Source organism: Grampus griseus, assembly GCF_964374135.1.
Source record: "Grampus griseus genome assembly, chromosome: 1".
Taxonomy (NCBI): Eukaryota; Metazoa; Chordata; class Mammalia; order Artiodactyla; family Delphinidae; genus Grampus; species Grampus griseus.
The window spans coordinates 75,011,175-75,028,906 of record NC_139017.1 but is presented as its reverse complement, the minus strand read 5'-3'; the positions used below and the strand labels follow the sequence as shown (position 1 = coordinate 75,028,906).

Genomic DNA, 17,732 nt, shown 5'->3' with positions numbered 1-17,732 from the left:
TTCCTCTCAGGATACAGGCCTCAAAACTCTTAACTCCTTTTTCTCACACTCCAGGGATAACTCAGTTTTATCAATTTTATTTTCAAATACAACGTCACTGTTCTAGTCATCTCATGCCAAGACAAATGGTCTTCCTGCTTTCACTGTCTCCAATCCATCCTTAAAATGCTACCACATTTTTTATAGCTCCCCATTGCCTAAAAATTAAAATCTAAATTATTTAACATAACACCTAAATATTCCATCATCAGGTCCCAGCCTACTTTCCTATTACCATCTCCCAAGGCACGCTAAACTACCTGATTTTCCTTGAATAACCTGATTATTCTCACTATGCTTTTGATCAAGTTATTTCCAATACTTACAACCCTATTCCCCTATTCTTTGCTTTCCATATTTGCACTTCTACAGGACTTATTACTGCACCTCTTTCTGATACAGAACTGATTCTGTGTTTATATTATGATTGATTTACTTACATGTCTGTTTCTACCAGTGACTATCTCTTACCACTCTTTACATTTCTAATAGCACAAAGAACCTGGTTAGCTTAAAAATGTGCATTACTGGAGTTTGTTGAATCAATATCTGTATGTGTTCTGTTAGAACAAATTGATTAGCTATTTCATTGTACATATATATAATATCTGTGCTATATGTACTTTCATACAGACCATCCTATTTGGAAAATTCTTATTCCTTTCTTCCAAATTATATTCTTTCTTTCCTTCTAATCCTCTGAATAAAAGCATGGCATCACAGGTCAATTTTTTCTTCCCTATACTTCCTATATTTTACAAGTTTTTCTGCAATAACCAAGTGTTATTTTTAATAAAACACAACATGGCTTCCTTACTCTTTGAAGTTTTTGCTGACTATTCTCACTCAGGCCTGGCCATTCTATTCACTTTAGCTATTCCTCTAATGTGTGTATATACACACACACACACACACATATTTAATCCTATATAAATTATTAATAAGTTTTTTAAGGCATTTCTTCTCCGTACCCATTTTCCTATCATTTTTCACTTATGTGTGTATCCTACCACTCACATATCCATATTCAGACTGAGTTCCTGAAAGGCTGGAAATGTTTTTGCCTTCTCTATTTCTCTCATAGTGCATCAAATGTACCAGAGTACATCTCTAAGCAACAACTTCCTATTAGACTCCTTGTATCACTAAAACTGGAAGCTGCTTCAAGAATAAAAACTAGTTTCCTTCCATCTTCTATAACCCTAAAGCCAAGGAAAAGAACTGGTTCATGGACACAGTCATTTCTTCTCCCTGTGATTCCACTGTTCTTCATGAGTACAGTTCTAAAGTACCTATAAGTTTTGCTAAATAGCTTTCACAATTCTTCTCTACTTCTCACTGCTCCAAAGCTAATAAATGATATAGTCAGGGATCAAAACTCACTCTCCCATGGTCTGAATATTTCCTTCAGAGCGGAATTCTTGTGCTTTAAAGAATCTACAGGGATTTCCCTAGTGGCACAGTGGTTAAGAATCTGCCTGCCAATGCAGGGGACACGGGTTTGAGCCCTGGTCCCAGAAGATCCCATATGCTGCGGAGCAACTAAGCCCATGTGCCACAACTACTGAGCCTGTTCTCTAGAGCCCACAAACCACAACTACTAAGCCCACAAGCCACAACTACTGAAGCTCGCGCACCTAGAGCCCGTGCTCCACAACAAGAGAAGCCACCGCAATGAGAAGGCTGCGCACCACAACTAAGAGTAGTTCCCACTCACCGTAACTAGAAAAAGCCTGCACGCAGCAACGAAGACCCAAAGCAGTCGAAAAATAAATTAAATAAATAAATAAGAAACTACACACTTAGCTCTGCTCTGACTCCCAATATAATGTGCTATTCAGGATTATGGTCATCTACCCCAAAAGGATCAAAACCTTCAAAAGATTCTAGACTCTCTCAGCTGTGCTTCCCAGAGACCTGATCAGTGAGGAAAGACGGCTTGTAGGTGCCATCAGTGGATGTGTTGCCAGTTCCTCGCAAGGACTTCATGTGAGAAACCGCCATGCGTAAGATGGTTAGCTTGTCTGGTTTTCGAGCCAGGGCACTACAGGTGGGTACCATGTCTGACAGTTCTGTTATGTAGGCTGTCATCTTGTTCCGTCGGCGCCGTTCAATTTCACTATGGTTTTCCCTGCATTGGAGAGAGAGAGAGAGGAGAAGCCCCATCCAGGTGGTCACATCTGGCCATTTGGGAGCCAGGAGAGAGATATGAATACCAAGTGAGCTGCTGAAGAAATATGGTATTCAGATTTAGTGATGCTTAAGTCTCAGAAGTTAAAGTAAGGTTTGCCAAACTTCTCATGCAGAGCAAGTATGGAATAGAAACTAATGAGGCAGACAGGGTACAAGCAGATACCAGCAATTCTAACTCCTGGAAACTTCACTTCCTATGTAAATTACCACTCCCTCAGAACAAAATGTGTTTTAAGAAATGACAGTCTTGGGAAGCAGCCACATAGCACAGGGAGATTACCTCAGTGCTTTGTGACCATCTAGAGGGGTGGGATAGGGAGGGTGGGAGGGAGGGAGACACAAGACGGAAGAGATATGGGGATATATGTATATGTACAGCTGATTCACTTTGTTATAAAGCAGAAACTAACACACCATTGTAAAGCAATTATACTCCAATAAAGATGTTAGGAAAAAAAAAAGAAATGACAGTCTTAAAAAATGCTGAAAGCAGCTTGGCTGATTTCATGTCTACCAATTCAACTTTTTAAAGGCTGAAAACATAAAATGACCAATTTTTTCCAACACAAGTATGTTGCTCAACAGCTGATACAAGAATTGATAGTATAGATTCCCTTGGTCTATAAAATGCTGTTTGTTCTAAGCTTCTCTCTTATTCTCAACACTAGACGGCAGAATTGGAAGTTTTACTTGTCCCACTAATGCACAAAGCCCTACCTTCTCTATCTGGGTTTGGTGCCAGTACACTGAGCTCATGAGATTTGTAAGATATCATCTACTAGAGGTCCCTTATGGGTGCCCAATTTGGGACAAAGCGAACTGGAGAATAGGAGTGAAGTGGACAGGAAGATGTTTAAAGGCCTGAAAACATACAATCTGGATCTCACCAGGGTAAGTGGAACATATCTCCAATACTGACTTCCTCAAAATCAAACAGAGTATCATTGTTAAAAATAGTAATCCAGTAGTTTTCAAACTGGATTTCTGAAAAGCCTAATAGTTCCTCAGTGTCTTCTGTGGGACTGCTTCAAGGAAAGACCCAAACAACATGCTACATTTCTGTTTTTACTTGAGCAGCTTTGCTTTTGTCTTTTTTATTGACTTCTATTACCACTTAAGGATTCTATTGGAACAAAAGTTCTCTGCCAAAACAAAAAGAACACAACAAATCTAACATAAATCTCTTTTTTATGATAAGAGCAAACTAAGGTCAAGCAGTTAACTGACTCTTCTAAGGGCTGCCCTCATTCCCAATGAAGGCAATGTTCTTCCCACCATACCACACCAATCAGTTTTATGAAAGTGAAAGAGTTCGTAGGAGACATAAGTTGAAATGGCAGCAAAATGAGCTTGCGGCCCAGCTGAAAGAGGAAATGGTAGGTAAGAGGGGGGAAGTAATAAAAACTGGTACTGGTATTAGTGATCTACCTCCTACTGAGTATCCCAAATCACAGAGACCAAAAAACAGGAAAATTTGGGCACATTTCTTCCACAGTATTTCTACATTATCGACAACAGTCTCCAAAGACAACTCCATAGAGTCTCCTTTACTGAAAAGGTCTCACAACATAGATTGACATTCAATTACTTTGCCTGAGAAACATAAAATTCAATACTCAAACATAAAGCACCCATTTTCCTAGTATCTGACAGATTTCTGACACTGAAATCCATAAGGCTGATCTTTTAAACAGCCACATCTAGGCTGCTAAGCTTTTCTGGGAAACACAAAAGATTCAATCACCAAAGCAACACCAGTACTGCTGTGACAAAGTAATCTAGACTGTGAGTCTACACAGGAAAATAAGGGTGAGCCTTCTAGAGAGGTGTGGAGTAAATACTGAGGCCTAAAGACTGGGAACTAATTGCAAACACAGATATATTTACTGGTTTTCTGATAAAGGAGTATTTCCCTGCTAAAGCACCAACTGGCACAGCTGCACTGTTTCTGAAAGCTTTTTATTCTGTGAAACTTAGTGCTAAGATAAAGATAAAAAGAGAAATCTATAAAAACTAATAGCAATTTCTTAAATTCCTAAGTAAAGTTCCTTCAACCACCCACTTTCTGATGGGGGAAGCCAAAGTTCCTGTTACACACAAACTTCTAAAAATCTTGTCCTCTCTTGCCACAGACAAGGAAAAACACGAAGAGAAAGGGGAAGAAAAGAGCAGAATAAGAAAAAGGATAGAAAAAGCAGCATGATCTGCTTCATCATGCCAAAAGACACTGTTCTCCTACCTGGCGAGTCTCTCCTTATCCGCAGAGCTCTGCTCATCATCCGACCTAAAAACAGAATTAACGAACTAAGCTAAAAGTAAAATAAAAAGAAAGAAGGAAGGAAGGAAAGAAGGGAGGGAGGGAGGAAGGGAAGAAGGGAAGAAAGAGGAAGGAAGAAAGGAAGCGAGGGAGGAAGGGAAGGAGAGAGGGAAGGGACAGAGAAAAAAGGGAAGGGAAGGAAAGAAAAGAAATAGAACAAAACAGATGCAGAGAAGAGAGGGGAAAATGGAAATATGGACAAGAACCTTGCCTGTAACTCTAAAAAGCCATCTGTTAGGATTAAGAAAAAGTAACTTACAGGACAAAGGTCAACATAAAAGCAAGGCTAATATTCATTATAAATTAACATAATCTGAGCACAGTAAGCCAATCATTCTCTGTAGAAACCAAGGATATACAGTTTGAACAAGAAACAAACAAGGGAATACCATTCTCACACAATGATCCCAATCTGAAAAGAAAATGATATCCACATATGCTATTCTATAATGAAAAAAAATCAAACAGTAAATCATGATAAGAATGTCAAACAAGTGATCACAATCTTTCTATAACACACATATAGCACACATGCACTCACAGACAAAATAACCAAACAGCTTCACTGGAGAAATTACATAAATAAAACTAAGAGCTAAGTTTCTGATATATTCCCTATCAATGATTTGATCCTAAAGTAGTAAATTTCGATTCAGTCACTTTCCCATTTCTCTGCAATAAAGCCATAACATTGCTAGATCCTAGTACCAACTCCCCCTTCCTGGAGGGGGCTACAAAGATTATCACTAAATTTCTCTGGATAACTAAAATACTATAAGGATTGGTGACAGCGGAAGAAACAAGGTGTTGGTAGGCCAGTTTATCAGTAATCAATTCCATCTTAAATATATATATATATATATAAAAAATATATATATATATAAATATATATATATATAAAAACATAAAGAGGTAACAATAAATAGAGTAACAAAAAAAGTCTAAGTATGACATAACAGGCTGAAAGACTAGCTATTAAAAATGACAAATATAATGACTTTATCAATATATGGGAAAGTTTCTAAAAAATGGCCAGCAGGAAAAAAAAAGAGACAAAAAATAACACAGTAATGATAAGAACCATGTGAAAACTTATGCATACTTACCAGAAGAGAAAGAAAACAGTGATATTAAGTGAAGTTTCATGTTCATTGGGTTGTTATAATTCCTTAACAAACTACAAATCATTTTTTCAAAAAGTTGGGAAAATTCATTTAAGCTTCTAAAGACCCTCTAACTGAATTCCGAAGGAGGATATGTGAGGTGAACTAGCTTAACAAATCATATCTTAAAGAAATGAGTTCTGGGAATTCCCTGGAAGTCCAGTGGTTAGGACTCCACACTTTCACTGCTGAGGGCACAGGTTCAACTCCTGGTCAGCGAACTAAGATACCACAAGCCACACAGTGTAGCCAAAAAGAAAAAAAAAAAAGAAAAAGAAATGAGTTCCTTTGTTTGAAAGTTAAATATCTAAAATTCCTATTACTACTCCTACTCCTACAGATCCATAATCCCTTATCCACTCTAATATTTCCGAGTGAAATACATGAATGTATAAATATTCACATTAAGCAAGACAAATGAAGTCTAAAACAGTTCAGGTCATGTTTTCATAGCTTTTAGGAATTTCAGTCAAGAGACTATGAACCTGTACCACCACCACTACTATTTGATGGCTTCACTTTCTAATGCAGCTTTTGAAAAACTACTCCCCAAATCCCTATTATTAACTTCTCATTTTAGAGATGGTCCACATCCTAAAATGTTTACAAGTATCTACTTCGATAAACAAATTCTTCAAAAACCTCTTAAAGTCACTCCTTTCCTACTGTCATTGCCACCATTCTAGCCCAGGCCCTCATGATTTTATCACTGTCTTATTATTTCAATAGCCTCATATCTACCTCCCTCACTATAGTGCTTCTGTTTAATCAGTCCTATATACTGCTACTAGAGAAAAATCCCATATGCATTTTATATATTAGCATCTCATTCAAAGCTTATGATGGCATCTCACTGCTTCAGAGTAGTTTTAAACTACTCTGACTGATATTTCTTAGCCCTCTACATCAATTGTTCTCAATGTATGGGCCCCAGACCAGCAGTATCAGCAATGAATAAATAGTAAATGCTTATTAGTTAAGCACTGGATTTGGGATTATTCACTTTTCTGAGGTGGCTGCAAACTCGATATTTAAAAAACAAATAACTTACTACTTAATAATATATAGAATAAACTTTCTAAAAATAAACCAATATTTGACTTGAGAAGGATCTGTTTAATAAAGCAAATTATTTTTCATCCTCTTGACAGATAAACATATTGTTTTCAATAAAAACTCCAGTCTTCACATAAATCATTTCTTTGCTGTTATTTTTAAAAAAATAAAACCATTATCTATACAGATTTTGTAGATCCACTTAATAATAAATGCAACAAAGAAATTCATATTGTTTGTGTTCCTGTGGACACCCAGCAAGCACATTGTATAGCTATCTAACACATACATAAAAACACTGGGTAAAATATACCATTAGTTTGAAGCCGTAAGTCTGAAGCCCTGTTACCCGAACGTAAACAAGTATAATACTAAATTTCAACAGCTTTCAGAAGAAGAAACAGACTGGATAGAGAAATTAACTCTCACTGAGATAAAATTAAAACTCAGTATTTTTGAATTGCCTGGTCCCACGACAAGGACCAAGATGCTCTACTACATTACCTGGCAAACCGCTCCTTATCATTAGACATCTGATCGTCATCACACCTGAAGGAGAAAAAAAGGGGCTTAGTCCAAGGCATTACACTTGTTATATCTATTTCACTCTGAAAGGAAAACTAGAAAGGGGTAAAAAATATTCAACAAAAAAAAGCCAATGAAAAGGCATCACAGAACAACAGAGATAATAACAGCATCCCACAGAACTTAAAAACCCATGACTATTATTTGTCAGGGTTCTAATGTGTCCTTTACTCTTACTTATCAGACACTCCAAAAACAGATGATGATCTCATGAGGGCACAGCTGACTACCCTGTCAACACCACTGAGGTTAGGGATTGTTTTGTTTTTGTTTTTCATTAATTACGGCAAAAAACGTGTAACACAAAATTTACCATCTTAACCATTTTTAAGTGTACAATTCAGTAGTGCTAACTACAATATGTTCACACTGTTGTACAAAATATCTCTAGAACTTTTTCACCTTGAAAAACTGAAATTCTATAGCTACTGAACACCATCCTCCCACTCTCCCTGCCCCCATCCCACGCCCAGCTCCTGGCAACCACCATTCTACTTTCTGTCTCTCTGATTTCGGCTACTTTATTTAGATCCTCATATAAGTGAAATCGTACAGTATTTATCTTTTTGTGACTGGCTCATTTCATTTAGTATAATGTCCTCAAGGTTCACCCACGTTGTAGTATGTGATAGAACTTCCTTCTTTTTTAAGGCTGAATAATATTCCACTAGCTGTATATACCACACTTCTTTATTCGTCAATGGATATTTGGGGTGCTTCCACCTCTCAGCTACTATGAAAAATTGGGCAGTGAACATGAGTGTGCAAATATCTCTCCAAGATCCTGCTTTCAATTCTTTTGGATATATCACCAGAAGTGGCACTGCTGGATCATATGATAATTCTGTTTTTAATGTTCCTCCAAAGTGGCCGCACCATTTTACATTCCCATCCACAGTACACAAGAGTTCCAATTCCCCCATATCCTCACCAACACTTGTTATTTTCCGGGTTTTTTGATGGTGGCCAGCCTAATGGCCTACTCATTGTGGTTTTGATTTACATTTCTCTGATTAGTGATCATGAGCATCTTTCCATATGCTTTTTGGCCATTTGTGTATCTTCTTTGGAGAAATGTCTATTGAAAGTCCTTTGCCCATTTTTTAATCAGGTTGTTTTTTTGTTATTGAGTTGCAGGAGTTCTTCAAGTATCATGGAAATTATCTTTTTTTTTTTTTTTGTGGTACTCGGGCCTCTCACTGTTGTGGCCTCTCCTGTTGCGGAGCACAGGCTCTGGACGCGCAGGCTCAGTGGCCATGGCTCACGGGCCCAGCTGCTCCACGGCACCTGGGATCTTCCCGGACCGGGGCATGAACCCGTGTCCCCTGCATCGGCAGGCGGACTCTCAACCACTGCGCCACCAGGGAAGCCCGCTACAAACTTTTAATGAAAACAGTGATCTAAGCTGAAAAAAGAGACCTATAATTTACATATTAATTTTGTTTGTTTGTTTGTTTTAATTTACTTTTGGCTGAGTTGGGTCTTCGTTGCTGTGCACAGGCTTTCTCTAGTTGTGGCAAGCAGGGGCTACTTTTCGTTGCCGTGTGTGGGCTTCTCACTGCGGTGGCTTCTCTTGTCGCGGAGCACGGACTCTAAGCACACAGGCTTCAGTAGTTGTGGCACATGGGCTCAGTAGCTGCAGTGCACAGGCTTAGTTGCTCCACAGCATGTGGGATTTTCCCGGACCAGGGCTCGAACCCATGTCCCCTGCACTGGCAGGCGGATTCTTAACCACTGCACTACCAGGGAAGTCCTTTCATATTAATTTTGAATCTCAAGAATGAATCTTGCAGATATTTGCTACTCAAAATGTGGTCAGTGGACCAGAAACAGCAGCATCACTTAGGAATCTATTAGAATGCAGAATCTTGGGTACTACCACAGACCTAATGAATTATAATCTCTATCTTATCAAGAACCCCTGGTGGATTTGTACATGCATTTGTTTGAATTTGAGAAGCATTCTAGATACTAGCAACTCTAATATTGTACCTAGAATTTCAAAGCCTTTATATTCTTAAAAATTATTTTATGGTCTCTCTCTCTCTCTCTCTCTTTTTCTCTCTTACTTCTCTTCCTCTTCCTCTGTTGTGTGAGGACACAACAAGAAAGCAACCATCTGCAAGCCAAGAAGAGAGCTCTCACCAGAGCCCAACCATGCTGGTGCCTTGACCGCAGACTTCCAGCCTCTAGAACTGTAAGAAAATAAATTTCTTCTGTTTAAAAAAATATATATATTTTATAGATGTTGTCTGGAGAATATAACAAAATGACACTTGGGACTTCACTGGTTGCACAGTGGTTAAGAATCCGTCTGCCAACGCAGGGGACACAGGTTCGAGCCCTGGTCCCGGAAGATCTCACATGTCACAGAGCAACTAAGCCTGTGCGCCACAACTACCGAGCCTGCACTCTAGAGCCCACGAGCCACAGCTATCAGTAGTTAGTTAGTTAGTAGAGCCCGTGTGCCACAACTACTGAAGCCCGCACGCCTATAGCGTTATATATAGCCTATATCTCTCTGTTGTCTGTGCTCTGCAACAAGAGAAGCCGCTGCAATGAGAAGCATGCGCACCACAATGAAGAGTAGCCCCCGCTCGCCGCAACTAGAGAAAGCCCATGCACAGCAATGAAGACCCAATGCAGCCAAAAGTAAATAAATTTAAAAAATCAATTTTTTAAAAAAATGACACTTGAACAAAGTGATGAAAAGAGGTAATAAATTACAGCTTTCATCCACCAAGGAGATTTAATATTGATTTACAGATACAATGCAAATAAGACTTTCACTCATTGACCAAAGTGGAGAATTCCAATTAAAAAAAAAAAAAAAGTACTGGGAATTCCCTGGCGGTCCAGTGGTTAGGACTCCATGCTTCCACTGCAGGAGACATGGGTTCGATCCCTGGTTGGGGAACTAAGATCCCACAAGCCGCGAGGCCAAAAAAAAAAAAGTACCGATGGTCAAATAAAAAAAATTGGTGATGCCTCACTTGGGCATAATGACCTACTTGGTAAGATGAATTATGAAAACCTTTTTTTATGGTTGGGGAAAAGACAAATAAACCTTTTTAAATTTGCATATAGTTTGTGACTACCAGATTTTGTGGAAATGGAAGCAATGACTCAGGGATAGAGCTAACTGATAGGTATAAATAAGACTAGTGGTTACCCCTATCTCATTCATATGCACAACACAGTTCCACTAACAGTATTTATCATTATAATTAGGGATTCCTAACTGGAGGAATTCCCAATGGAACTGTATGAAAAAAGTCCATTCTTGAACAGAAATTGAAATCTCTACCCCTCTTCACATTTGTTGACACTCATTAAGTCTAAAGAGCTCTCCTGGAGAATTGCTTTCTCCAATATTTTGCAACTATCTCTTTATGGTGGCCAAGCCATGGTTGTTGTTTTCAAGAATATATGGCAGTGTTCCGCAACTAGGCAGTTGCTAGAAACACAAGCTTTCACTTTAAACATTGCAAAAACAACAACGATATTAAAAAAAATACACAGATAGATGTAACTGACTAAGCATTACAAAACTAAACAATGGCAAGCAATTTACAATATGGGCATCCTCTGTGTAAAAACAAAAACTGAGGAGACAGTGTGTGTATGTGCACACATATATGTGCATTTAAATACACTTACATATGCACTGAATATTTCTGGAAGGATACTTAATAAACTGGAAACTATAATTGTCTAAGGGGAAGGATTCTGAAGGTCTGAAGTGAGGGAAGATGTACTTTCATTACATATAACTCTGCACTGTTTAAAAATTTTGCAATATAATGTTTATATTTCTTTTAAGAACTTAGTTAATAAAACAAACAAATAATGAAGCCTGGGCACTCACATAATAAAATAAATTGTTTAAAAAACAGGGCTCCTTTATTTATTTCTCAAATATTTGTTATTCTGCAATGTAGATACTACCTAGGTAATATTTTCAAATTTGAAAAGAAAAAAGGCAGGTTGCAGTCAAGGTTATCTTCCATTCTTTGACTCTTATTGCTTTCCTTACTTAAAAACAAAGCCAAGTGACTGGTCTTAAGCAAAAATAAAAATTTCCCTTTTCTGAAAAAACTCCTTCATCAATATACTGAAAAGTCCATTTTCAGTTCTCCAGAAGATTCACTACTCAAAGATACAAATTCCAATTCCTGCTCTGTAGGAGAAGTCAGTGAGTATTAGAGGGCATGAAAGATTAGTACATTAATGACCCCCAAACTAATTACACCTTGCAGTATTCACTACCTGGTATAGCACCATCCTGTACTGAATCAGGACTCAGACATATGACTTGCTTTAGCCAATGGGACAACAGCAAACGTCAATCCAAAGCAATAGCTTGATAAGCATTCAGACTGGGACCTGCCCTTTGGATTGCAGCCATCACCATGTAAAGACACTCAGTCTGCCCTCCTTAAGGATAAAAGACCACAAAGAAAGAGATACCCAGCCTTATCAGCTGAGTCCAGTTCCCAGCTGACAAGGCAGCTGAATGCAGTCTTATGAGTGAGTCTAGGCAAGATCAGCAGAATAACCATCTAACCAATCCACAGAATTGTGAGAAATAATAAATCATTTTTCTTTTTAAGCCACACAACAATAGATAACTGACACAGAGGGTCTTGTAAATTCCTCTGCTCTCCCCTCATTGAGCTCTTTCCTCTGGAGCTATTACCAGAATGCTTGAAAATTTTATGGGGTATAATGTAATAGGTAACTTTAGTTTTAGGGTGAAGCACTCTCCTTAGGCCTAAAGACAAAAATATTATGAGTCAGAAATATAAAGATAATGAAATAATTTTTAATATCAGAAATCTAGAGAAAGTTTTTTAAGATCTTACCTCAAAAATTTACTGTTCCCTTCTCCATCATCATCAAAATCCAATCTGGGGAAAGCCAACAAAAAATATTATCAGCCTATTGAAAATGCAGAACATTAAAAAAATTAAAATTCTAAATCTACAAGCTATCTGAACACCCACTCAGATGGAAGAAGGAAAAGAGGAAGTGGAATAAGTAAAGGTATATTACCTCTTCCTGTTGTACCAAACTGGGCAAAGAAATTAGCCAATCAAAAGGGAATACCGGGGCTTCCCTGGTGGCGCAGTGGTTGAGAGTCCGCCTGCCGATGCAGGGGACACGGGTTTGTGCTCCGGTCCGGGAAGACCCCACATGCCGCGGAGCGGCTAGGCCTGTGAGCCTATGCTCCGCAACGAGAGAGGCCACGACAGTGAGAGGCCAGCGTACCGCAAAAAGAAAAAAAAAAAAAAAGGAATACCTATTGCTACCTTTCATTTTCCTAGGGTAGCAATCCACCTTTGCCAAAGTTTTATATCACAGTACAACCTCTACAAAAGGAGCAGGATCAACTCAAAAAGACAAGAAAAAATTAATATGAATAATTCAGGACTGTTTTTCATTTCTATAGTCTGCCTTAGGCTATGTTAAGCTCTCTGAAACATCTCTCAAAACAGTGATGTTCCATAGGGAGTGATTTTAAGACCTCTGGAGGTTGGCTGGTTGGTTGGTTGGTTGCTTTTTGGCTGCGCTGCACAGCTTGTGGGATCTTAGTTCCCAAGGGACTGAACCCAGGATTGAACCCGTGTCCTCAGCAGTGAAAGCGCGGAGTTCTAACCACTGAACCAACAGGGAATTCCCCGAAGGTTGTTAAATGATGTTTCTCTCCTTCATTCACCTAATGAACAAGTAATATATGCTACATTCCGGATACTGTGCTAGATGAGGTGAAAACAAAAGACTTGCCCTCAAGGGATTCTTTGCCTAGACAAATAAAATATACAAGTGAGAATGAGAAAGCTTCATATGGAGAGCACAATCAATAAGCTTTAAATGTTTCGTAAAAGCAGAGGTGACTTTCATTTCAAGGGATTAGGCAAGATTATAGGTAACAAGATAGGCCAATCTCCTATTAATCTCTATACTCCATTAAACTAAAACATTACTCATGTTACCACCTTAACCCAATGATCTTGGCATCTCTACTACTGTGATAACCTGATATTATGGGCCTCTAAATGGGTTATATATGAAGTACATAGCATCAACCCTGAAAGTGTCCATTCTTCTTCCTCTCTGTAGCCCCAGATCACCTGTCAAAGTCTACCTATTTACCCAATAACTCCACTTCTAAGAATCTATCCTAAAGAAATAACTCAGAGAAAAAAATTTATATACAAAGATATTCATTAAGCATTATATATAACAGCAAATCTTCAAAACAGTTTAAATGTCCCAAAATAGCAATTAAGTACATCCCCTCTATGTAAGTATTTTAAATTATGTTTCTATAGCATATGTGACAATATGGAAAAAAGGTTATTGTATACAATTAGGTGAAAAGACCAGGCTATATAAACCTACATAATTATATGATTATAACTATTTAAAGAAATCTACATATAGAATAAAGAATGAAGTAATTACCCTAAAAAAAACTGATGGGAGATGACTTTGGGTAGTAGGATTATTGCTCTTTAGTCTTCTTTCTATATTTTCCAATCTTTCTTTTAAAAAATGTATATTTATTTTAATATATTTTCCTGATTATCAATAAAACACACTTACTTCAGAAAATCTAGAAATAACTAAAAACAAAAGAAAAAATAAATCACCCATAATCCCATCACCCATACATCTGATGAGTATCCTTTCAGTGTTTTTGCTATGCACACATGTTATTTATATATTTTTTTCTGATAGAGTTGGTATATTACATACACTGTAACCTTTTTTATTTCATTTTATTCTTTTTTTAAAATATATTTTATTTATTTATTTGTTTATTTATTGGCTGCGTTGGGTCTTCTGTTGCTGTGTGCCTTTCTCTAGTTGCGGTGAGCGGGGGCTACTCTTCATTGTGGTGCGAGGGCTTCTCATTGTGGTGGCTGCTCTTGTTGCAGAGCACAGGCTCTAGGCGTGCAGGCTTCAGTAGTTGTGGCACACGGGCTTCAGTTGTTGTGGCTCGTGGGCTCTACAGCGCAGGCTCAGTAGTTGTGGCACATGGGCTTAGTTGCTCCGTGGTATGTGGGAGCTTCCGGACCACGGCTTGAACCCGTGTCCCCTGCATTGGCATGCGGATTCTTAACCACTGTGCCACCAGGGAAGCCCCTGTAACCTCTTTTCTCAATATACTGTAAACATTTTTCGGTACCAATACATATTTGTCACTTCTAATAGTTGTACATTTTCAATACAACTTTCTCAATCAATCCCCTAATTTTGATAATACTGCTTCTAATTGTTTGCTATTATATATAACCATAACACTGTGTTTAAGAGAGTAGACAATAAAAGCTAACCTCCCAAGGTTCATATCATAGATCTTCCACTTATTAGCTTCAAAACCTTGGGTAAGTTACTTATTCACCAGATACCTCAGTAAATGAGTTAAAATGTATAAAGCTCTTGGAGACATAGCAAGTCTTAATATGTTACTCATGTTAACACCTTAACCCAGGGATCACTCTTTCATTACTACTGGTAAGAGGAAACTTAAAGACTAGTTATAACACTAGCTACATAATTATTAAAAGCAAAAGAAAGAAAAAGAAATTCAATACTTTAATACTTTAAAAAGTAGGTAAAATACTACCCATTCTTCCAGGCCTTTCTAAAGCAACCTCTTTTCTGAAGCCTTTCCCAATTTCTAACAACCAATGGTGGTATTCCCATACACTGGAACACACAGCAGTGTATCTGCTCCTTTCTTAGCAAACCTGGCATATTCTATCTTGAATTATATTTATGCATGTAGTGATTATCCCTTTCAGAACATAAGCAACTAAAAGACGAAGACTGTGCCTTATTTACCTCTGTATCCTAGTAGCAATCGGCACAATGACTTACACTAATGAGGCATCTAATAAATAATTTTGGAACTGAATGGACTCTAGGTTCCAAGCAAGGCAACAGATCAATAACTTAAAGGAGACATATTCTACAGTTCAGCATTCTCTAAATTCAGAAAAGTAAAAAGCCTACCAGGGACTTCCCTGGTGGCACAGTAGTTAAGAATCCACCTGCCAATGCAGGGGACATAGGTTCGATCTCTGGTCTGGGAAGATCCCACATGCCATGGAGCAACTAAGCCCGTGCACCACAACTACTGAGCCTGCGCTCTAGGGCCCGCAAGCCACCACTACGGAGCCTGAGCACCACAACTACTGAAGCCCGCGCGCCCTAGAGCCCTTGTGTCGTGACTATTAAGCCCGTGTGCTGCAACTACTGACGCCTACGCACCTACAGCCCGTGCTCCACAACGAGAAGCCACCGCAATGAGAAGCCCATGTACCGCTACTAAGAGTAGCCCCTGCCTGCTGCAACTAGAGAAAGCCCAAGTGCAGCAGCGAAGACCCAACGCAGCCAAGAAAAAAAAAAGGCCTACCAAAAAAATTTTGACAATGCAGATACAAAGCTTAATGAAAGCAGTGAAATTTTCTCAGCAATGGTGAAATCTTTGGGCTTAGCCAGAGTCCTTTACCTCTTAGAGATTTTTGTTTTAAAAAACAAAATAAAACTGCTTGTAAGAAACTAAGATAAAGACATCAATTCCATACAAAGAAAAATCCAGGGATTAAAGAAAGTTATCTGATAGGAGTGTAGTAAGTAGCCAGAAGAAGTGAGAGGGTTAGGAATAGATGGTTCAGCGACTAACAAAATCAGGCTGGTTTAAAGGAGAGACATTTGTAACATAGTACACTCAAACTCACCCTGGTCGCCGCTTAATAGCCCTCTGGACAATGGCTCCTCCACCTTGAATTCCAGGCCCAGGGTTTCCAGAGGCAATGGCTGGACCCAGTGATGGTACATCTGATGTCATTTCTGTCAGAGAAAAACAGAAATACAGATTTTAAAAAGATTGTTCTTGCTTATCATCATCATCAAACTGGCTAGAAGAAAGGCTCAAGCTATGGATAAAATCTCAGGAGTTTGCTAGAAAACACAAATGCTCACGTCCAGGCTGCTTTTCCTGAATTCTTACCCTGAGAAAAGATTTCCCTACACTTCAATTCCCCCAACTTCATACAGTTTGGAAGAGGTAGCACTATATTCTATAGCCTTCTCTTTTAAAAGCTGGTAATAGTGACATAATATTAATCTAAAACACACACACAAATTGGTTTACATATTTCACTAATGCAACAAATATACATAACTTAGCTCCTCTGATTTATTTTTTTTGGAAAATACAAAAAAAACCCAAAATTTAAAAAATCACCTAAATTCCAATACTCAAAAAAAAACTATATAGAGTAGGGACTTCCCTGGTGGTCCAGTAGACTCTGCGCTCCCAATGCAGGGGGCCCGGGTTTGATCCCTGGTCAAGGAACTAGATCCCACGTGCTGCAACGAAGACCCAGTGCAGCCAAATAAATAAACAAATGTGTTTTTTTTTTTAAGTTGAGCTCATTTTATTTCTTATTTTTTCCCTCAGATTATATACACCTATCTCTCTGATCAAAAACAGGCACATTTGGTCATGGCTAATTATGTTCCAGAAAGCCTGCTACAATTTTTGCTCCCACTAACAGGATATGAGAGTACCTATTTCCCTCACCAGAACTGCATATTATACTTTTTAATTTCACCAAACCTGACAGGTAAAAATGGTACAGTATTTGTTGTAATTCTTGTATCTTTTTACATTAGTCATCTGAAATCAATGAGTTGACTCTTCATATCTTTAATATTTTTATACTGAATATCTTTTTCTAATGAATTTGTAAGATCTATCAGTATACAAAGGATATTAAAGGATATCAATATATAAAAGATAATATATGCCTGTTATGTATTACAAATATTTTTCATCACCTACCTTAGCCTTTAAATATATAACATTTCACAATTTTATGCTGTAGAATTTATCAGTGTTTTCCTAAATAATTCCGGGATTTCTGTCTTACTTAGGAAAGCTCCCCACCCTCGAGATTATTTCTATATTTTCTTATAATACTTTTGTGTTTCACATTTAGATTTTTAATCCATATGGAATTTACTACTTATGCCTACCTGGCATAAGGCAGGACTCTGATTATTTTCTTACACATGGTTAGATAATTATTCTAATATCATTTATGGGATAATCCATCCTTTCCTCACTTATCGGAAATGACTCCTTTACTACTTTACTTTTACTTTACTACTTTACTTACTTTACTTTACTTTTAGGTGTCTGCAAATAATTGATCTCTTTCTATACTTTTATTCTGTATTAATATATTTTCCAGCTCCTATGTCAATACTGAACATGTTTGATAACTACAGCTTTATAGTACATTTGAATTATCTAATAGGAAAGTCCTCCATTCTCCATTAATTTATTTTACAAAATT

General features: G+C 37.9%; 1 protein-coding gene across 2 annotated transcripts in view; it reads right to left on the bottom strand.

Annotated features, from left to right (window-relative positions):
• Nucleotides 1-17,732, bottom strand: part of ARNT (aryl hydrocarbon receptor nuclear translocator) — a 63,992-nt gene that overhangs the window by 24,029 nt on the left and 22,231 nt on the right. For both annotated transcript variants that reach the window (XM_082654364.1, XM_082654365.1), the window contains exons 2-6: nt 16,107-16,218; nt 12,219-12,263; nt 7,273-7,317; nt 4,472-4,516; nt 1,957-2,170 (exon numbers count right to left, since the gene is read on the bottom strand). In XM_082654364.1, the coding sequence (XP_082510490.1) occupies nt 1,957-2,170; nt 4,472-4,516; nt 7,273-7,317; nt 12,219-12,263; nt 16,107-16,218 (461 nt within the window). The remainder of the gene's footprint in view (nt 1-1,956; nt 2,171-4,471; nt 4,517-7,272; nt 7,318-12,218; nt 12,264-16,106; nt 16,219-17,732) is intronic.